Consider the following 22,500-nt stretch of genomic DNA (forward strand, 5'->3'; position numbering starts at 1 on the left):
GTGGCCAACCGTAGACCTCCACCTTCCACCAAAAATGCCACCGAAAAACGAGCCACTTAGATAGCGACTACGGACCAGTCAAGGGGAAAGCCGACAGGGAAAAGGGAAAAGGGCAAGGCAGTGACCTTAACTCTCCTATTGCTTCTGGTAGAACGGAGAGATCGCCATGCTGGGAGAGATCACTCACCTCCAGGCCATTATTGATGACCTCACTGTGCTGACCACTGATCCACACAAACTGCCCCCCGCCAGCGAGCAGGTATTGATTCTCTGAGATATAAACACACACACACACACACACACACACACACACACACTCACAAACACACACAAACACAGATCGATAAATCAGTCTACCATGAATTCACTCAATGGATGTGTATCTGAGTGCATTTCTGTCTCTCAGTCCAATATTTTAGTAGACTGAGGTCGAGATGCTCGGAGGCATGCGAGTCTGATGTCTCTCTCTCTCTCTCTCTCTCTCTCTCTCTCTCTGTCTCCTCTCTCTCTCTGTCTCTCTCTCTCTCTCTGTCTGTCTGTTTGTCTGTCTCTCTCTCTATCTGTCTGTCTCTCTCTCTGTGTGTGTCTCTCTCTCTCTCTCTGTGTGTCTCTCTCTCCCTCTCTCTCTCTGTCTGTCTCTCTCTCTGTGTCTCTGTTCTGTCCCCCCCCCCCTCTCTCTCTCTCTCTCTCCGTCAGGTTATTTTGGACCTGAAGGGTTCAGACTACAGCTGGTCCTACCAGACCCCCCCCTCCTCCCCCAGCAACTCTGGCTCCAGGAAGAGCAGCATGTGCAGGTACGACCCACCAGTCCCACAAGGACACCAGCAGACACGCCAGGGACATGTTCATCGCCCGCAAGAGTTGACACAATTTCATTGTTAATAATAATAATAACTTTAATTTGTATAGCACTTTTCCTGCAAACGTTGCAGCTCAAAGTGCTTTAATCATTATATAATCATGATTTAATTATTTAGTCATTTAAAGGCAATATTAAAAAGATGGGTTTCTAGTCTTGACGTGAACATATTTGCTGAGGTTGCATCCCTAATGTAAATTGGCAGTTAAAGATGATTTATTGGTTTTGGTTCCTCGCCAAAGTGTGTGCGTGTGTTTGAGTGTGGTTGCGTGCGTGTGTATGATGGCGTATATATTTATTTACATTTTACCGTTAAGTGCAGTTGTCTTAAGAAAGAGGTGCTCCCGCCTGCTGCATATCATCCTGTCTTCCTGTCTGTTGTCCTGTCTTCCTGTCTGTTGTCCTGTCTTCCTGTCTGTTGTCCTGTCTTCCTGTCTGTTGTCCTGTCTTCCTGTGTGCTCGGAGGTCTGGGCTAACATGCTAGGTCTGGGGGCTAACATGCTAGGTCTGGGGGCTAACATGCTAGGTCTGGAGGCTAACATGCTAGGTCTGGGCTAACATGCTAGGTCTGGAGGCTAACATGCTAGGTCTGGGCTAACATGCTAGGTCTGGAGGCTAACATGCTAGGTCTGGAGGCTAACATGTTAGGTCTGCAGGCTAACATGCTAGGTCTGAGCTAACATGCTAGGTCTGGGCTAACATGCTAGGTCTGGGCTAACATGCTAGGTCTGGGCTAACATGTTAGCTCTGGGCTAACATGCTAGGTCTGAGCTAACATGCTAGGTCTGGGCTAACATGCTAGGTCTGGGCTAACATGCTATGTCTGGGGGCTAACATGCTAGGTCTGAGCTAACATGCTAGGTCTGGGCTAACATGCTATGTCTGGGGGCTAACATGCTAGGTATGTGCTAACATGCTAGGTCTGGGCTAACATGCTAGGTCTGGGCTAACATGCTACCTAGATTTAATCTCACATGACATATTGAATTCGGTTCAAACAACTTTATTAGTCCTACTAGGGGCAATTCATGTAGAGCAGCATGTTCACAGAAAAATAAAATAAAATAAATGTCTCACCATGTACAAACAGCAACAACAACAACACCAGTAGCTAGGAAGATTATTGGGTATATATATTATTGGGGTATCGTAATGGTATCTACCATGCAACATACAGCAACACATAGGCCTACTGTGTATTTCCCCAATATAACAATATACAGATATAGAACAATATAACAGTATTTAAATACAAAGAGATATAACTCTGTAACTTGATTTACAGACATAACAATGTGTATGTCACATGCAGTACATAACATCAGAACGGCATATTACAGTACAACTTCATATGACATCTGTCACATATGCGGTGGCTGTCTTAAAACCTCCATTATTACAATGGGTTCAAATACACCCAAATATAAAAAATGATATTCAAATATACCCATAGAAATGGTAAGGAAGACACAGAATTGAAGAACATAGTTGTGTTTGTGCGTACGTGTGTGTGTGTGTGTGTGTGTGTGTGTGTGTGTGTGTGTGCGTGCGTTTCGCGAGTGTGTGTGCATCTGTCTTTGTGTGTGTGAGTGTCGCTTCTGTCACTGTCAAGAAGGCACTGTCTCTCGTCCTGCCTGCCCCCCCCACCCCCTCGTCCTGTGCCCGTGTGTCTTAATGTCAGCCCATGCTTGATTCTCACACTCTCTCAACTTGTCTCTCCCCCCCACCCCACCCCACCCCCTGACCCCACCCCACCACCACCCTTAACCTGCCTATCACCCGCCCCCTGCATGTGCCTATGCCCACCCCCCCCCACACACACACCACCTCCCCACCTCCTCATCACTTTCACAATGCATTCACATTCCCTCCGTGTGTCCCTATGGATATGGCATCTTCTCTCCTCCTCCCCTCTGTGGTTGTGAACCACTCCTATTCGCACGGCCCTCTTTCTCTTCTTTTTCTGTTCTGTGTTTTGGCTTTTTTTCTTCTCTCTGTGCCTCCTCTCCCCCCCCCCCTTCTTCTGGGTGGGACGGTCCCTCTTCCTCTTTGCTGCCTCTACCTCCTCCTCTAACTCCCAACTGTAAAAATGCCTCCACTCCACCTTACACACTCCCCTCGCCTCAACTGACCTCCTTCCCTGCTCCCTAAACCTGCGTCCTTTCAACCAATCCCCCCCAATCCTCACCCCTCACTCCCTTACTGAACCCCTACCTCCTGTCACCCCCTCACCCCTCACTCCCTTACTCAACCCCTACCCACCCCCTCACCCCTTCACCCCCTCACCCCTCCACCCTCTCACCCCTGGCCTCCTCACCCCTCCACCCCTGTCACCCTCCACCCCCTCACCCCTACCTCCTCATACCTCTGCCCTCTCACCCCTGGCCTCCTCACCCCTCCTCCCCTGTCACCCTCCACCCCTGTCACCCTCCACCCCTGTCACCCTCCACCCCCTCAACCCTCCACCCCCTCACCCCCCCTGCAGCAGTGTGAACAGCGGCCACAGTAGCGCCTCTCGTTCCTCCGGGGGTTCTCAGACTCACTCACCCAGTTCGTCCTATCGCTACCGCAGCCTGGCCCAGCCGCCACCAGCAGGGGGCGCCCACCGCCTCAGCAGCGTGTCCTCCCACGACTCAGGCTTCATCTCCCAGGACGCCAACGTCTACTCCAAGCCTCCCTCGCCCATGCCCTCTGACATCACCAGCCAGGTGGGAGAAATACAGACAACGTAGTAGCTAAATGGCTTTTTTTTAAATTTTAAATTTTATTTTTTTAGGTCTTTTATTATGACGTTTCACAGTTTTTTTTGCATTCATTCTCTGTCTCTCTCTCCCTCTCCCTCTACCTCTCCCTCTCCCTCTCCCTCTACCTCTCCCTCTCCCTCTCTCTCCCTCTCTCTCTCCCTCTCCCTCTCCCTCTCCCTCTCCCTCTCCCTCTCCCTCTCTCTCCCTCTCTCTCTCCCTCTCCCTCTCCCTCTCCCTCTCCCTCTCCCTCTCCTCTCTCTCTCTCTCTCTCTCTCTCTCTCTCTCTCTCTCTCCCTCTCTCTCTCCCTCTCTCTCCCTCCCTCCCTCCTGTAGAAGTCATCCAGTTCGGCGTCTTCAGAGGCGTCAGAGACCTGCCAGTCAGTGAGTGAGTGCAGCTCTCCCACAACGGTGAGTAGAACACGCGTGAGGAGCCTTGTACACAACTGCATGTGACGTGTGCTGATGTACACATCAAGTATAGGACGTCGTATGAAATCAATCAGAGCACCGGTCTCACGTTTCACATTTCAGTCTCACGAGATGACCTGACTCTGGAAGCCCGAGCCTAGTCTCGCATCCACGGTGTAATTGCAGAATCGATATTGGAAGGCAGAGTGGCTAATTTGTGTTGTCTGACAGTACTGTATAGAGTGAGAAAGACTGTCATGTGATACGTCCTAATGCTTCGGTCCTCATATCGGGATCCGACGCAATGATCAGACTTTTCTTTCGGAAACAATGTGAATACATTCTCGCGTTGTTGAAAATCAATGACATATCGCTAGTCAACTAACACAGCTTGTTTTGTGAGCCTGCTAACAATGTAGAGCAGTGTTATAGCTAACTAGGTAGCAGTGGGGGGATTACTCACCCAATCCATTGTGTTGCAGTGTTTTGGCTTGACTAGCGAGTTTGTGTTGTGATTCTCAACAACGTTGAAACATGTGTTTCAAAAGTCTGAACATTTAGATGGGTTGCCGGTATGAGGACCAAAGCATTAGAACGTGTCACATGTTATGTTATGAATGACTTGACTAGGCTAAAGATGGCGAGGTGTCCCTGAGATAAAAGACTGTGAGGAATGTCAGTCCCCTGGTGAAGCTGAGGCCTCTCTCCTGCTTTCTTTGTTGGTCTCCTCTTTGCTCTGTTCTTCTGCTTCAGTATGTCGTGCATGCGCACGTGTGCGTATGTTTACGTGTGTGTGTGTGTGTGTGTGTGCGTGCGTGCGTGCGTGTGTGTGTGTGCGCGTGTGCGTGTGTGTGTGTGTGTGTGCGTGCGTGTGTGTGTGTGTGCGCGCGCGTGTGTGTGTGTGTGCGTGCGTGTGACCCAGAGGTCACATTACCAAGGCTCCTCCTCCTTACGACTTGTCTCTCCGTTCCGCAGTTTGGCTCATCCTTCGCTACCTTCCGCCCTCCTCTCTCTCACACTGGCTCCATCAGGCCTCTCTCTGTCATACTTCCTGCGTCCCCACCCTATAACCGCTCCCCCGGATCCAACACTTCCTCTCCCACATCAAAGGTTCCTTGCTGGAAGGTTTGTGCTCATCTGCACCATTTCTTTGCAGTTTTCTTTATTCTTTTTTTTTTTTTTTTTTTTTTTTTTTCTTTTCCCGCTTCCTCTCAAATTAACGCATAATTACCATGTGTTTTTTGTTTGTTTTTTGTTTGACCTTTTAATGACATCATCTGCTTAACTCATTCATGACTTCATTACTTTTGCTCCCTAACCCGTTTGCCTTTTTTGTCTGTTGTTGGCCTTCAGTCTCACCCCCAACCCGACCCCCCCCCCCGCCACCCCCCCCCCCCCCCCCCCCCCCACCCCCCCCGATTTCAAATATTTTCTCTGAGGAGATTTGCTAAACTGAGCGGGCCATGGTGACCACCCATACGACCCATTTAAACTCCAAAGGCATTACCCCCCACTCACGCATTGATTGGACTCCAAATCAAACACACACTTTGGAAGAGGAACCCCCCCCGCCCAAACCCCATCCCCTCACACTGTACCCCCCGATGAAGGGCCTCAAACTGCTGGATAGTGGACAGGTCTCTCTCTCTCTCTCTCTCTCTTTCCCACACACAAGAGAGAGAGTGTACGTGCTGTTGCTTCCCCCCCGCCCCTGTAATTAACCACGCCCACCTCTTCAGGATTGGTCCAAGGCAGGTCCTTACGAGCAGCCATTGGCCAGCACCCTCCAGAGGAGGAAGGAGCCCATGGATAGGCTGAGGGAGAGCGAGGCGTCGCCGGCCGTCTCCCAGGGATACGCCGGAGCTCATCCCGACGACGCCCAGAGGCTTCGGATGACTCCCGCCTCCATCGCTGCCAAGGTAACAAGTCTGTAGTGAAAGAATCCGACACGTTACTCAAGCCAGCAAGCAAGATGTTCCTTCGAGCACCTAAAACTGGCCAGGTGCCAGGAAAAGCGGGAAACGCTAAATGTCATCGGACGAAACACCAGCGCCGTTGCCGTTCTGTTCTGCCATGTATGCTGCCATGTCAATGTATGCTGCCTTGTCAATGTAGCTGCCTTGTCAATGTAGCTGCCTTGTCAATGTGGCTGCCTTGTCAATGTATGCTGCCTTGTCAATGTATGCCGCCTTGTCAATGTATGCTGCCATGTCAATGTAGCTGCCTTGTCAATGTATGCTGCCATGTCAATGTAGCTGCCTTATCAATGTATTCTGCCTTGTCAATGTATGCCGCCTTGTCAATGTATGCCGCCTTGTCAATGTATGCTGCCTTGTCAATGTATGCTGCCTTGTCAATGTAGCTGCCTTGTCAATGTAGCTGCCTTGTCAATGTATGCTGCCATGTCAATGTAGCTGCCTTGTCAATGTATGCTATCTTGTCAATGTATGGTGCCTTGTCAATGTATGCTGCCTTGTCAATGCATGCTGCCTTGTCAATGTATGCTGCCTTGTCAATGTATGCTGCCTTGTCAATGTATGCTACCATGTCAATGTATGCTGCCTTGTCAATGTAGCTGCCTTGTCAATGTAGCTGCCTTGTCAATGTAGCTGCCTTGTCAATGTATGCTGCCTTGTCAATGTAGCTGCCTTGTCAATGTAGCTGCCTTGTCAATGTATGCTGCCTTGTCAATGTAGCTGCCTTGTCAATGTATGCTGCCTTGTCAATGTAGCTGCCTTGTCAAACAATCTATGTCCCAGCACGGTGAGGAGGTACCGTATGTTGAGTGTGTACTGAGTGTGTACGAACACTTTGCTCGGCTGCCCTCGGACAGGCGGTTCAGGACCATGTTCGCAAGGACAAACAGACTGAAGCTCAGCTTCTACCCCAGGGCCATTCAGGCCCTGAACACAGCAAAGACCTAGGTTCTAGGCCCTGGACAATCTAGACAATTTGATGGCAGCTGCTAGATTGAAATCAAGTGCAACACTGAAACACAACTGTGAACATTTCAAACCTGCAAACTGCGACACTTTAAATGAATGTGCAATAACACTATGTGCAATATGACAACCCTCGGGTACATAAGGTTCAGAGATAGGAAATGTTAGAATAGGTATAGCATAGCATAGAGTACAGCACAGTGTTTTATTTGTATAGTATAGTATAGTATAGTGGATAGTGTACATAGCCTTTATTTATGTAAACCAGCTCTTTTCCCTTCTTGTTTTTAGTTTTTTTTTTCCTAGCACCAGGGGAGCCCCCCCCTCCCAAATTTCGTTGTTTGGTACCTGTACTATATCAATGACAATAAAGACCATTCATTCATTCATTCATTCATTCATTCATTCATTCATACTGAGTGTGTTGTCCGGTGTGACCCAGCACGGTGAGGAGGTCTCCCCGGCCGCCAGCGACCTGGCCATGGTTCTGACCCGGGGCCTCAGCATGGAGCAGCAGAAGAGCAGCAGGGACTCCCTGCAGTACTCCTCTGGCTACAGCACCCAGACCACCACCCCCTCCTGCTCTGAGGACACCATCCCCTCCCAGGGTAACACACACACACACACACACACACACACACACACACACACCATCCCCTCCCAGGGTAACACACACACACACACACACACACACCATCCCCTCCCAGGGTAACACACACACACACACACACACACACACACACACCATCCCCTCCCAGGGTAACACACACACACACACACACACCATCCCCTCCCAGGGTAACACACACACACACACACACGCACACACCATCCCCTCCCAGGGTAACACACACACACACCTTCCCCTCTCCCTTATAGACTGACACATGCAGCATTCACAACACATGCAGGTCTCACAAGGCAGCCCACACACTCTCAGAGTACAGTACAGCGTACTCAGACGATTGATGTTAATCATTACTGTTACTCGTTAAATCACTGTCGTCACAACACCCTGAATAACACACCAAACCCCTGTATCTTCCTTTCCCCCCTGCTTCCTCCTCTTACACCTCTTCCTACTACTCCTCCTCCTCTTCCTCCTCCTCTGTCTCCTCCTCTCCCACCTTCTCCTCCTCCTCTCCCTCCTCTTCCTCCTCTCCCTCCTCCTCTTCCTCCTCTTCCTCCTCTCCCTCCTCATCTTCCTCCTCTTCCTCCTCCTCTGTCTCCTCCTCTTCCTCCTCTCCCTCCTCTTCCTCTTCCTCCTCCTCTCCCTCCTCTTCCTCCTCCTCTCCCTCCTCTTCCTCCTCTCCCTCCTCCTCCTCCTTCTCCTCTTCCTCCTCCTCCTCCTCCCCTCCCTCCCCTCCAGGGTCTGACTACGACTGCTACTCGGTGAACGGGGACGCGGAGGGCGAGGGCCACACGGACTTCGACAAGTCCTCCACCATCCCCCGCCACAGCAACATCGCCCAGAACTACCGCCGCATGATCCAGACCAAGAGGCCCGCCAGCACCGCCGGCCTGCCCTGCGGGATGGGGGGGGTGCCCGGAGGAGGAGGGGGGGGCGGAGGGGGCGTGGGTACCCCCGGGACGGCCACCATCCGCCGCACGCCGTCCACCAAGCCCGGGGTGCGGCGCACCCTGTCCAGCGCGGGGCCCATCCCCATCCGCCCGCCCATCGTGCCAGTCAAGACGCCCACCGTGCCCGACGCGCCCGGCGGCGTGGGCGGTGGCGGAGGGTACCCGGGTCAGCCCGTACGCGTGGGCAGTGAGGAGTGCGTCTTCTACGTGGCGGACGACACCTCGCCCAACGTGCTGGAGTACGTCAAGGCGTCGCCCAAGCGTCTGAGCCTGCCCAACACGGCCTGGGGGTCCGGAGGGGGGCTGGAGATGAGCGTGTACGCCCAGCAGCACGCCGCCGCCGCCGCGATGGCCTCCGAGGAGGACCAGCTGATCGCCGCCAACCGCCACAGCCTGGTGGAGAAGATCGGCGAGCTGGTAGCCAGCGCCCACGCGCTGGGGGAGGGCCAGTTCCCGTTCCCTTCCCTCCCGGACGACCCCCCGCCCGGGCCGGCCCCCCTGACCGACCCGCTGGGGGGTCCCGAGTCGGGCCCGGACATGCTGTCGACCATCCGCAGGGGGGTGCGGCTCCGCAAGACCGTCTCCAACGACAGGTCGGCGCCCAGGATTTTGTGACGGGACGGGAGGGGAACGCACAGCCCCGGGAGGGAGCTAGCTAGGCCCGCTAGCTCTGATAGCTCTGCTAGCCTGCACATAGGTGCCCTCGACCAACCACTACACCCACACCGACTTTGTAGAGAAGTCAATACGAAAAAGAAGATTACGACAACGACAACGACAAAAAAGCTTCAAGAAAAGTAATGTAGAGTAAACGATACCGATAATGAATAATTCAAGTAAATAATAAATAATAATAATAATTATTATTATAATATTAATAATAATTATAATAATAATAACGACAGGCTGTGGCCACTACTATAACTCTTAGCGTGTCTGGACGCATGTTTGTCTAATTAACACCACCATCACCATGGGAACCTCCGACTGTAGAGAGATAGAACGAGAGAGAGAGAGAGAGAGAGAGAGAGAGAGAGAGAGAGAGAGAGAGAGAGAGAGAGAGAGAGAGACTCTGGACTGCTGAGAGAGACTGCGTAGAGACCTACCTGGACCTTCCACCAAGCCCCCCAGCACCCTCTCTCCTCTCCCCTACTCCCAGACCTCCTCCCACCTCGTCTCCCCAACCTCGTACCCCTGGGGGTCCAGGGAGGTGAAGCGTTAAGCAGATGACAGAGAGGCAGGTAAATAGAGGGGGGGGGCGGGGGGGGGGATGGAAACGTCATCTCTCACTCAGAGGCTCAGCCTTTTGAGCTCTGATGACCCCCCCCCCCCACCCCCTCTCTGTCTGTCTCTGTCTAGCGGTTGTGTGTGTGTGTGTGCATGGGTGCATGCGTACACTTGTGTGTGTACGTGTGTGCTTGTGTGTGAGCGTGCGTGTGTGTAAGAGGTGGGCAGAGCTCTGCTGCAGGTCAGCTGGATGTTTTTCAGGGGCGGGGCTTCTCTCCTCTGTGTCGTGTGTACGTTGTTAACCTGTTTTTATCGTGACATTTGATTTGATGTTACTTACCACTGTATGAGAAATTACAAAAAGTGTAAGCCAGGCGTATATATTTTTTAGAATCAGAGAGAAAAATGTTAATAAGAAATGGAGCAATAAATGTGTTTTATTTTCTGTGTGATGATGCGGAGAGGGGAGGTTGGACGCTGTTATCCTAGGTTTAGGTTCTCTTATTTTTTAACTTTCAGGCAAACCATCAGGCATGCTAAATATATGTTGATGGTGGCTTTGTCTGGTTTTTGGGCCCTAGGTCTTTCCATGAGTCCCGCCTGTTGTGTTAAAAAAAGAAGAAAAAAATACAAAAAACATAGAAAAACTTAAGCACTTTGAAGGTTAATTTCTAGTGTGACCACTAGGAGGCAGTGTGGTCACACGGTGCGACGTGGGTGCAGGGGGGAGTGAGAAGTTAGTTGCCATGCAGTCCTTTGCATGAAGTGAGAGAGTGAGACATTTTGTGAGAGAATCGAAACAAGAGGGGAAAAGGAAGTGATACAGAGGTGGGAATTGAAAGATTACAACTCTGGAGGAGAAGGGTTGGTTGGGGGCTCGAGTATGTAAGTGCTGAAAAGGTTGAATTCCAAAAATGGATTCTATGAAGTAAAAAAAACATAACATTTATGTAAAACAGGGGGATGGCTACTGCTATAGTGTGTAGTCGTCGCCTGTTGTGAGTCGCAAACCAGAACCAGGAACCATGTTTGAACCATGTTCAGTCTTATGCGGGTAACTGGATGGAAGGGGCAGCTGTAGCTAAAGTGCAACAGTGGTTCGGGGGCCCAAACCTGTAGAGTTAGCAATTGGGAAGAAGAGTAGGAGGGGGTATTTATGTCAATGGAACTTTCCAGAAAGACGGAAAGGTTGAAAAGGATGGGAAGAAATGAGCAATGAGCATTACACTGCCTGTTCGTACAAAGAGTCAGCCACACAGGACACAGTTAAAGACTAGCAACTGTATGAAAAACATTAGAGTAACCCTGTCAATATGTCTGCCATATGTTTGCAATAATGTTATACTGTAGTCTTACGTTTTTTTTGTCGTTTTTTTTTTTTTTTAACTAATATCATGCAATTCCAGTTGTAACACACAAAATAGAAAACGATGTATCACAGTGGCATAGGAACTCAGCAAGCAGGAAGGCACAAGCATTACCTATGTAGACCGGTGTGTACTGTAGGAGTTCACCCTGGACACGAGCGTTTCCCTGTCTCTCCCCTGTCTGGCACCTACGACCCTCGATGTTCCTCACCTTTGGGAAATAACCAGTACAGATGTTTTTATCCATGCTTATTTTTTTGGGTTCATTTTGAATTATTTATTTTTGCCTAAAATAGAGCACTGTTTTAATAATGCCTGTGGCTGTCTTGAAGCTGGGATCTGGCTGCTCTCTGCGGACTAATCGCCTGGTTGTTTTAGCATAACGCTTCTTCTTCTTCTTCTTGGCTCAGAGGGAACTTTTCTCATGAACTCCAAATAAGTACTTTAGAGTTTTCTGAGAGGGTGGGTTTGTGTGTGTGGGTGTGTGTGTGAGTGTGTCTGTGTGTGTGTGTGTGTGTGTGTGTGTGTGTGTGTGTGTGTGTGTGTGTGTGTGTGTGTGTGTGTGAGTGTGTGTGGTCATGGGTGAGTGTGGGTGTGTCAGGTTGGGAGGAGGAAGGGGAGGGACCAGCAGCATGGGGGGGGGGGGGGGGGTGTCTTTAGACCTGTGGTGGTAGTGGCCCCACTTCCCCATGGACCAGAAGATGCTCATCCACAGAATTTCTGCAAAGCACAGGTCATAATGTTGTATATTTATATATACATATATACATGCATATACTGTATAAGAAAGGTGAACACTAATTGTACAAGTTGAATTGCTTGAATTTAAAAAAAGAAAAAAAAGAAAAGAAGAAAAAAAAAGAGAAGGAATTTAGCTCAATTATTATCTTGCATTTTACTGAGTTCAAAAAAAGGCAAACGTCAAATGTACAGGGTATGACAGCAATATGCCAGTGTGTTATTAGCCAAAATGAACAATAACAATACAACACCTTGTCTAACAAAAAAGGTATACATGTTTACTGTCTTTTTAGATGTGCCGATTTAACCTGTTAACCACTCTGTTCCAACTTCCTACCATGCTTGAATGACTCAGCTACTTGATTATGTGACGCTTCAGACAGTTAGCTATAGGGAGCCGGGCTCTGACAGACCACCAGACACAGAGAGGTACTGGCAGGGGCACACAAGACACACAGATTGAGATGATGGGGATTGGGGCCCAGACAGACAGACAGACAGACAGTGTTAGCCAGAGGAGATCCGCTACTGGGGTGTCATTCCAAGTTGTTTGTCTCTCTGAACTGAGGTGACACTCAAGCCCCGCCATAGATGATTAGCAGTCACCTCGCTCGCTCGCTCTCTCACTCACAGACACACACACACACACCCACACACACACACACACACACACACACACAAACACAGTCACACACGGCTGTGCTGTCTCTCTGGGTCCTCAGCTGAACTTATAGGCTCCCTTGCCTCTTCCCCCCCCCCCCGCTATCACTCACTCTCTCTCTCTACGCTCCCCCTTTCTTTTACCCTCAAGCTTGTTGCTTTTCAACCTGCACCCCTCCACCTAAAGCCTCGCCTTGTTAAGAGCACGTATGCCACGTAGCCTACCTTAGCATCAGCTCCTATAGTTCAGAACCAGAACTAAACCCCACAGTACGACTGTACGACTGTATGACTACAGTACCGTAACGTTCAGACCGGACCCGGTACACATACAGAACAGAACGGATGTGTCTTCTCCAAAAAGATTAGCTACTGTAGTCAGCGAACAACGACTACCACAGGCGCCGCCTGTGTCTCGGCGGATCATAGCTAATCAAATCACACTCGTGAAGTCTTTATTCCACTCTAATTGAGTGATCATTTATCGTTAGTGTAACTGTGCGACGCCTTTCTCTCTCTGAAATCTGGCAGAGCTGTTTGTCCTGTGTATCCTGCTGTGTTAGCCATGGGTGGTGTTAGCGACGGCGCACGCTAGTGTTGTTGTGAGGGCGAATAGAGCAAACGGGTGGTGGTGGTGGTGAGTGTGGTAGGCCTTATCTCCTTTTCCAATTCATCGTTGATTGTAAGTGGTCCTTCAGATTTATTTCTAGCGTCCCTGCAATCCCCGCCATCTCGGTCTGAAGGAAATTCATACCATAATTTCATTCATTTAATTTCCTTTGTCAAGATTTTCAAGAGGTCTCTTTCACCCTTTCTGTAGAGAGAAATGTGCTCCCATTTGCCTTTCGAGTTTCATTTGGTGTGACTGAATGCTGTTTTTCATAGACCTGACAATTGAGCCCACTCGTAATCTATGATAGGTCAATGACGGTCAGCGATGGACATTGAGTAACTGGAGATTGTGGGTGCTCGTTGGTGGTGTCCTTCACTACACCAGCCTAGCTCCTCCTGACAGTGGATGAAGGAGACGGTTAACGTCTATTTACTTACCCGCAGAACTCAATGCTCTTCTCCCCCACTGGGTTCTTGATAAGAGCTAGGTCAAGTCTACTCTGAGAGAGAGTAGCATGCATGCATGTCTGTCAGGATGACCTCTGGACCTTTTGCTTTCAAAGTGCAGGCAGGCCAGTACCAAAGCTGTACTGTGTGGCCTTTCATCACATTGACTATTGACTATTGTTGTAAGGTAGCCAAACCCCCCCCTCCTCTTCCTTCAACTAAGTGGAATTGTGTCAGTGGTATGGAATTGATGGAGCCAGATAGCTAGCTGTATAGTCTAGGTTGTGTACTGAGGTTATACTCTACACTGTGTTTCCCAGGTGAAGTGTTTACATTGAGTCCAGGTGTTGCGTTGGCGTGCGCGCGGCCTTGAAAAGCCGGCTCTTGCGGTGCTAATGCAGTGCTGACACTGAGGGGGAAACAATGTACTCTGCCACTCTGCGACACATGGCTAAAAGCCCACTCTCTCCCAGCCCACCCCACCCACACACAGTCTGTTGTCCCCTCTCCAGTCTAAGAAAGAGACAATAAATTACCCTGCAACGACGCCGAGTACATCCACGCCGCTCTTCGTTAAGTCGCGCTGTCACTTCCTGTGATGCGGTCAGTCAGGGAGAGGAGGAGTAATGGCCTCCAGGTGCCATGAACTGAATGTCTTATCTTCTGTAGACTGTGTCGTTTCTCTAAATCTCCCCCCCTTCTCCAACCCCCACCACCCCCCCATTTAAAATTATGAAAGCTAAACCACTGCGTCTATGAACTTGACCTTTGCCACACGTTTTTATGAAATAATTATTTTCATGACAGTATTGTGAAGAGGTATGATGTGTGCATTTGTTTTTGTACAAAAACCCCCCTCCCTCCAAAACCCCCCCTCCCTCCAATGGAGTCAAGTAACGCTGCAGGTGCTGTTGTCTGTCCTCTAGTTTCTCTCTTCTTCTCCTCCTTCTTCTTCTTCTTCTTCTTCTTCTTCTCCTCCTCCTCCTCCTCCTTCTTCTTCTTCTCCTCCTTCTCCTTCTCCTTCTTCTTCTTTATTTATTGTGTCCTTTATTTCCAAGGCTGTTTTGCCTCTGTTGCTGATGAGAAGTTTTTTCTTTTCTTTTTTGTAATATTTATCCTTTTAATTTTGTTAACTTTAGTCACTGCTAATGTAACAAAACGCACTGTGATGATTCCAGTATTAATAAAAGTTGTACTTAAACTGTGAGTTAATGTGTGAGACAAGAGTCCTTCATTTGATTGTTCCCTTTGTTATGATAGTTGATTGCAAAAGAGATCGAGCAGAACAGTTCCTTACATGTTGACAGGGGGCGCCAGAGACCATCTAGGATTAGCATTAAGGGGGCTGCAGCAATGTGAGATAGATATAAGGCTTTGGCTATTATTACCATCAATGATGAGTGCACTTCTTTCTCTCTCTCTCCCCAAAAATTATAATAATCAACTCAAATAAAGCAGTCTGGCTTCCCGGGTCAACCTTGTAGCCTAAAAATACAAAGTGTCATAAAAGAATGTTCCTTTTTAACTATTTTAGATTAGATTAGATTCAACTTTATTGTCATTGACAGAATACAAGCACTAAGACAACGAAACGTAGTTCTGCATCCAACCAGACCAAATAGTGCAAAAAGCCATGACTGTTTGGACAGTGCATGGTGGGACAGTGTACTATATTACAGTGAGTATAGTACATTAATATAAAGTCAGTATGCAATTAATATGAATATAACATGTCAAAATATGTGCCTACATATCAATATGATATGTACAGTAAGGATATATGTACAGTGTGTAATGGTACGATATGTATACCCTATAGTATACAGGTTCTATAAACTGTACCCTAATTTAACTTTAATATAACCATGCTTAAAAATCCCAACCTGGAGCTCAACACCGTGAGTGACTGACAGCATGGAGTCCAGTCAGAGCTTGCCTGTCTTCATTAAAATACAACACTGACATAACAAGGACGATTCCCTTTCCCCAGCCAGTATTGAAACCACACAAAGGGAACTTTAATTAAAAATAAGTGGGACACAATTAATCCGAGAATGCCTTACTTTGAAACTCATGGGCACTCTGGCCTACATCTGAGACTCTAAGCTCTGCATTAGCTTCTCCATTTTTATGAAACTAATTAAATGTTTAAAGGTACAAGTGAGAACCATTAATAGCAAAGCTGGTGAATGAGAGATTGAAAGGGAGTGTTTCACTGTTGCTACTAAAGACGATGAGAAGGATATTGATGGTGGGAAATGGGTTGGGTGAGGTGCTCCTTTGTAAATATGTCCTCTATCCCCTTTATCCCCTCCTTACCCCACTCTCACCCCCTGACAAGAACACCATTCTTATTTTTAAAACAGACTGTTTAGTTTGATTGCCCCCCCAACGTCTTAGTATGTGATTCCCTCTCATATCCCTCCCTTTAAGCTCCTGTAATATAGGTTAACTATAAAATGATAGGTTCACTGAATAGAAAATTCTCAGTTCGCTCGGTAGAAACAATATGCTTTCTCTTTGTCTGGTACTTAAGAATAGTATATAAATATATATACGTGGGCGGGACAGGAGGAGAGGCAGTGACTCTCGACTGTTGAGATGCAGCACAAGTGATCCTTATCCCCTTGACTCTTGATAGATCAAAGATGATCACAGGTGCCACAGATTCCAGGTTCAGTTTGAGATGCAGGCAAAACAATAGCATAGCCCTTTTCTCTCTCCACTATCGCTTGATGAAACCAGAAACCAGATGAAACCTCTCTCCACTATCGCTTGATGAAACCAGCCAAGAAGAGGCAGAAATAACAAAGCAAGGAAAAGGCTGAGGTCCACTAAAGCACAGAGTTGAATATTAACATGAAAGAGGAGGGAAAAGGGAGGCGTGGGCATAGAGGTGTCAGGTAGACTTTGGTTCTTGAGAGCCAGAAGCAGTCGTAACCAATACGACTCAAAGGTATTGAAATGGAAAGAATTGGAGAAACACAAGGTGGTTGAGAATACTTGTGTGTGTGTGAGCTACTGTGTGCTTCTAATGGCCAAACAGGTTGGAAGGGAAGGAAGTCATTTGAATGTATTGATGTATACTTAATATACTGTAATCTACTGCGCTGTACCTGCCACGGCGGATAATAAAACCAACGCCTCATTATAAAATCATCTGGTGTTCTCTTGATTGAGTTAATTAACATAGGCCACGATAGGCTAGCTATATTAATGAACATCATGTATTAATGCTATCCGTTGTATTCATCATTTGGCTCAATGGCATTTTAAAGTCAGTGTGATATAATATGATATAATATCACGGGCACAGTGAACAAATTATTTAACGTTCTATCGTGTCCTCTGAAACTTTCATAAGTGCATAGCACTACCCTACCGAATGTTTCTCTCTTCTGATGATGTCTGAGAATACCTGCTAGTTGTTAAGACTATGTAAAGGTTTTCTCCCTACGGTTCACTCTCAGGGTTCTTTCTCATTGTTGTATAGAATGTATGGAAGGTGATGAATACATGTATACCGTATGGTATGTCTCTCGGCATGTCTATTGAAGCATTCGGCGTGCTGAATGCAGACTCTCATACGCACACAAACGCGCACACGCACACACACACACACACACACGCACACACACACGCGCACACACACACGCACACACACACACGCACACACACACGCACACGCACACACAAACACACACCCACACATAAAGGCAGAGAGCTAGGCCTACACGGCCTCAAAGTGACATGTCTTCATTGGTGCTCTGATACTAGGTCAGAGTTTGATATATCATAATGAAACCCATGGCAATTCTTGAAAAATACTGTTTACATTAGCGAGGGCAGTGAGAGAGAAAAGGGAAGAGAAAGCTGGGTTGACAGATGAAAGGAAATCTCGAGCTTAGAAATCGGAAAAGATAACCGAAAGCTGTCAGAAGGCTTTTTTTCCCCCTCCCTTTTAGTTCTCGTCACATTAAGAAGTTGTCATGCTGGGAGAAACTGGTGGTTCGAATCTGAATGCCTCACGGAAAATCACTGAAAACCTCCTCCGGCCTGCAGCAAAAACCCAGCTAGAATCTGACACTTAAATAGCCCCTCAATGTCCTAAAGAGGAAGAGGGACAGGGAAGGAGAAGAAGAAGAAGGAGAGAAAGGGATGGGAGAGAGGAGGTGGGAATGTTTGGGGGGAAACTGTGTGCGTTGTGCACTGTGCACGTAAACGGTAGGGGTGTGCAAGACAGAGGTATAAAGCGAAATATAAAGAGAGAAAGATTACGTTTGAAAGGTAGAGCGGTTCAGGCCGGGGAGCAAGGAGACAGAAAGAGAGAGAGAGAGAGTGAGGGGGAGGGGGGCAGGGAGAGGTGTGGGAGAAAAGGGAAAAGTATGGTGTTCAGTCAGACTACAGAGGAAGCCCCGAGGCTGCAGCTTGCCAGCCTGCAGACAGGGGGAACGGGTGTACTGACATCCACTCCGGTGATCGTCATCATCAACTCTCCTACTCTCTGATCTTGCCACTGTGGTGAGGTGCTGGAGAGAGAAACAGGTTTTTTTCCTGTGTCTTTGTGTGTCTAGAAAGGCCTTAAAGAGGGATCATCACCACTCCTGCTACAGGGGGTGAGTGGACTGGCCCTTTCATCAGATGTTGACATCAGATGTCGTTCTCTACTCTTCCTCCGCTGGGGTATGACGGTGGATTATCACCTTGTTGTTATTATTTGGTACACGTATCCATGCTCTGGGTCTAGACAGTGTGCCTGCGTGCGTGCGTGCGTGCCTTTGTGTGCTTGTGTATGTGTGCTTGTGCGTGAGTGTGTGTGTTCGTGCGTGTACGTGTGTAACCTCTTGACACTTTGTTATCAGCCTTCCTGTCTCATCACCTGGGCAGGAAGTCATTGTCAGCTTGCAGGTCTGGTGTCGTCTGAGGTGTGACATGCCAGCACCTCAGGACAGTCAAAACACCTCTAATCTCATCTCCCCTGACTGTCCTCCGTGTACCCGCACGTGCTGGGCTCATCCCCTCCCTTCCACTTCCCTGTACTGTTCCCTCCTCTCTCATCCTTATCTCTCATCCCTTGCCTCCTTTCTCTCTCTCTCTCTCTCTGTCTCTCTCTATCTCTCTCTCTCTCTGTCTCTCTCTCTCTCTCTCTCTCTCTGGTGTCTGTCTGCCTGCCTGTCTGTCTGTCTGTCTGTCGGTCTGTGTGTCTGTCTGTCTGTCTGTCTGTCGGTCTGACTGTCTGTCTGTCTGTCTGTCTGCCTGTCTGTCTGTCTGTCTGTCTCTCTTTCTTTTTTATATTTGTTTTCTCTCTCTCTCTCTCTCTCTCTCCCCCCCACACCTCTGTTTTCCATTATTATTTCATCCCCCCCCTCCCTCCTTTCACTGTGCCTGTCTGCCTGGTTTCATGTGTTTCTTGTTTCCTGATAAACAGCTTGGCCGCTCTGACTGCTTGCACAGCACAGCACAGCAGCCAGACCCAGCAGCCTGGCTCTAATTAATAGCAGCTAATGAGGAGCGCAATTTGCATATCAATACTCCCTCCCTGTCCAGGATTGTGTGTCCCCTGTCACCTCTCTGGGAGCAGGCGAGAGGACCTCGGTGACATGACACCTTCGAGGACCTTTAATTAGACTACAGGGCTAATGAGATTGCATTCATATCTTATTCCTTTTTCTCTGTCATTCCTCTCACCACATTCATATATCGTTTTTTCCCCCCGCCCCATTATGTCGGGTAAAGAATGAAACTCTGACCAGCTGCTTTTCTCATTAATTTTGTCCCAAGTTTTCGGTTAACGGTTTTTGTTTGACGTCTCTCTGACGTGAACAACGAGCGTGATCGTTTTCTATTGACGGGGTTCAACCTTGGGATTGAAGACAGTTGGAGGAATGTTGGCCGTGTTTATTCAGGTGTTTTACTGTATCTCTGAAGATTGTCTACTACTTGTTTTTTAGCGTAGTGATAATGGGTTACACTAACAATTTCTTCCTCTCTTAGAAGTCTACGTAACGTTAGGGTTACGGTTAGGGTATCATACTTGAATTAATTGAATTGTTCGCTGTCCTTAAACACAATAGTTCTACTGAATGGCTGTATATGATGCAGGTATTTCCATGGATGATCTGTCAAGCACAGAGCCGTAGCCTTGGCAGTCGTGACTGGTAGAGTGGAACCACTGTTACAAACCGATTAGGTGACAAGCCCAACTGAGACCTCAGCCTCTCTCTAAAGCCGGGCAGAGACTGTGCGATGTTATGTCGGTGAACCCCTCACACTGCACGACTGAAAGTTTCAGTCCTACCGTCTCCGACTTGATCAGACCTTACGACGTGCGTGCTCACACTGTACGATTGCTCTCAGCCACGACTTGTACAGTTGTTGAAATTGTTCGATTGTGAACTGTAGGACCACCCACACTTCACAAGCCACGACGAACATTTCTGACCTGCCAGAAATTTGTCGGCAGGTCGTAGCCTCGTCTTTAGAACATAGCAGCAATTAGTCGTTGATCGCTGACTCTCTCACACTGTGCGACTAACGACGTCCCGATTTGGCCTTACGACGCTAGGATGTCTCTACGACTACGCAACGTAGTCTGCGACAACAAAATCGTGGCGAAATCGTGGACAAATCGCACAGTCTATGCCTGGCTTAAGGTTGATAAGCATTGGGACACTTCTTATTGGAGGAGCAAATAATCCCAATGGCACTAGTGAATGCAGGGGAATCGAGGCCAAACACCATCAATACCTCCATGAGGAGTATGCAGTGTTGTACCAGTGAATGCTGGAGAAAAGATGGCAGATTTATTTTTCATGGCTCATTTCCATCTTCTTCTTTAATCCACAGAGGGGGAAAAGGGATTCCAAGACACAGAAACGTTGACCTCTTGGGTTGTTGAGGGATCGACTTTGTTATATTTGTTATTTTTCCTGTCTTATAGGGAGGAGGAATAAAACATATAAAAAGCTGAATTAATTAGGTGCTTTAATTGTGAATTATCCAAGACTATATTCTCTGTGGGTGTAATTAAGAAGTGTTTATTTGGACACAGTGCTCTTCAAGGAGGTAACACAGCTAATTGGAATTATATTCCAGTCGTGTATTCTTTTTCAGCCCGAGAAAGCCGTGCAAAAGTTGGCGTTTCCAATTACTGATTTAACAGATAAAATTACAAAGTGTTTAATGGTTTTGTAAATGCAATAACACTTAACAGAGCATTGAAACCAGAGTGGGAAGACTGCCCCTTAGGGAGACTGATTCAATTGCCGTCTCCTGGTCCAAGAATTTGTCATGCTTAGCCACCCACCCATGGTTGAGACTGAGGAGGGTGGAGTCAGAGAACACATCTTTGGAAATTAGATTACATTTTTTGATCAAGTTAAGAGTAAGAAGATGGACCATACTTTACCGTTACGGCTGACAATGAATCACACAACATTATAGTGTGACGTGTGACCAGTATCAATGAATCGGCCGTTGTAATAGATTCAAGTGATGGGCCGTCGTGCTGTAGGTAACTGGTTATTATTCAATAAATAACTTACACACATTTTAACCATGGTAGTCTACAAATGTACTGACACGGCCTTAACATTTTCATTTCCTGAACTTGGTGTTAAATTGAGAATTTAAACCGCAGTAGTTGCTGAAAGTTTCTGAAAGTTTAAGGACACCACCCAAACACCCTCATCAAACATTTTATGGAAATCTCAGTAAAACATTATCCAGACTCTGATAGTGATAGCAACTGTTTTGAATGACCCATTTTCATTTTATCATAGCTCAGTTTTTTTTCTAAATCTTTCTTTTCTTTTTAGTCTCTGCCTCTCCTCTCATCCTCTGTTATTCACTTGCTTTTTTCAGGATACTTTGAACAGATATCATCGCATGTGATCTGTCGCCGTGATAAGGCAGAGACGGAACTGGGATGATTGTTACCACGGTAATGAGGCAGCCTTGCTCTGACAAGATAGGGGATTTTATTAACAGTTGCCATAGACATGAATACTTATTAGCCGGCAAATCATTTTTTAAATAATTTCGTTTTTAGAAATGATTTCCAAAGTCTGATAGAGGAATGCATAATGTGTGCTCTGAGCCTAAGACAGTGTGCTATGTTTTATTTATGGGATTTCGTGAAGTTTCTGGGGGAAATGACAGGGTGTGATTAATTGCAGTTAATTGTGAGAAAGTGAAGTGAAGAACTATTTATTTTTTTATTTTTTTGTAGTCCTTTTTCACCATCTGTCCATTCCTACCCCTACTCTTCCCTCATCTCTCTCTCATTTTTTTTCTTTCTATTTTCATTATCTTCTTTTTTCTTGTTTATGCCCTTCTCTCGCCTACTTCTTCTGTGCATTATTTCGCTCCAACTCTTCCACCCCTCCTCTTAGCTCCTGTCTCTCCCTCCTCTTCCTCCTCTTCCTCTCCTCCTACTCTCTTTGGTGCGTAAAGTCCTCTATACAGTATGCCACTTACAGGAAGCCACCGTTGATCTTTGTAATCTTCTTATCCAATTAGCATATTCATGCTGTAATTTTATTCGACACATTCCTCCCAGGTTGCATTTAAATAATACAAATCCGTTCTATATTTGTCAACTGTGAGATGATATTATATTTATGAATATAATTGAATAGGTTCCAGCACTTGGAAGATGGAGCCAGGAGGCATTTGAACAAGGCAAACATCTGGAGACCCACTTCTCACGTTATTATTCAAGGGATATTTTCAAAGCAAGCTCACAAGTTCACATCCCCTGCCTCTTGACCGCTCTCTTTCTCTCTCTCTCTCACACACTCTTTCTCTGTAATCATAACAGTGATTCATTCATTAATCAATGAATTAGCCTCTCCGCTGCTATATTTGAGATGAGAAGAAGTGGAGATAAGACATCTGACAGAAGAGAGGAA

General features: G+C 47.4%; 1 protein-coding gene across 1 annotated transcript in view; it reads left to right on the top strand.

The window, feature by feature from the left end:
• mtss1lb (MTSS I-BAR domain containing 2b) overlaps positions 1-9,149 on the top strand; it is a gene marked incomplete at both ends in the record, with an annotated part of 24,326 nt that extends 15,177 nt beyond the window's left edge. The window contains 8 exons of the mRNA XM_080528118.1: positions 152-259; positions 697-794; positions 3,345-3,567; positions 3,937-4,011; positions 4,987-5,136; positions 5,751-5,930; positions 7,396-7,561; positions 8,323-9,149. Coding sequence (XP_080384244.1) covers positions 152-259; positions 697-794; positions 3,345-3,567; positions 3,937-4,011; positions 4,987-5,136; positions 5,751-5,930; positions 7,396-7,561; positions 8,323-9,149 — 1,827 coding nt within the window. The remainder of the gene's footprint in view (positions 1-151; positions 260-696; positions 795-3,344; positions 3,568-3,936; positions 4,012-4,986; positions 5,137-5,750; positions 5,931-7,395; positions 7,562-8,322) is intronic.
• Positions 9,150-22,500: the final 13,351 nt, after the last annotated feature.

Source organism: Nansenia antarctica (genome assembly GCF_963989245.1).
Source record: "Nansenia antarctica genome assembly, chromosome: 4".
In the NCBI taxonomy this organism is placed as follows: domain Eukaryota; kingdom Metazoa; phylum Chordata; class Actinopteri; order Argentiniformes; family Microstomatidae; genus Nansenia; species Nansenia antarctica.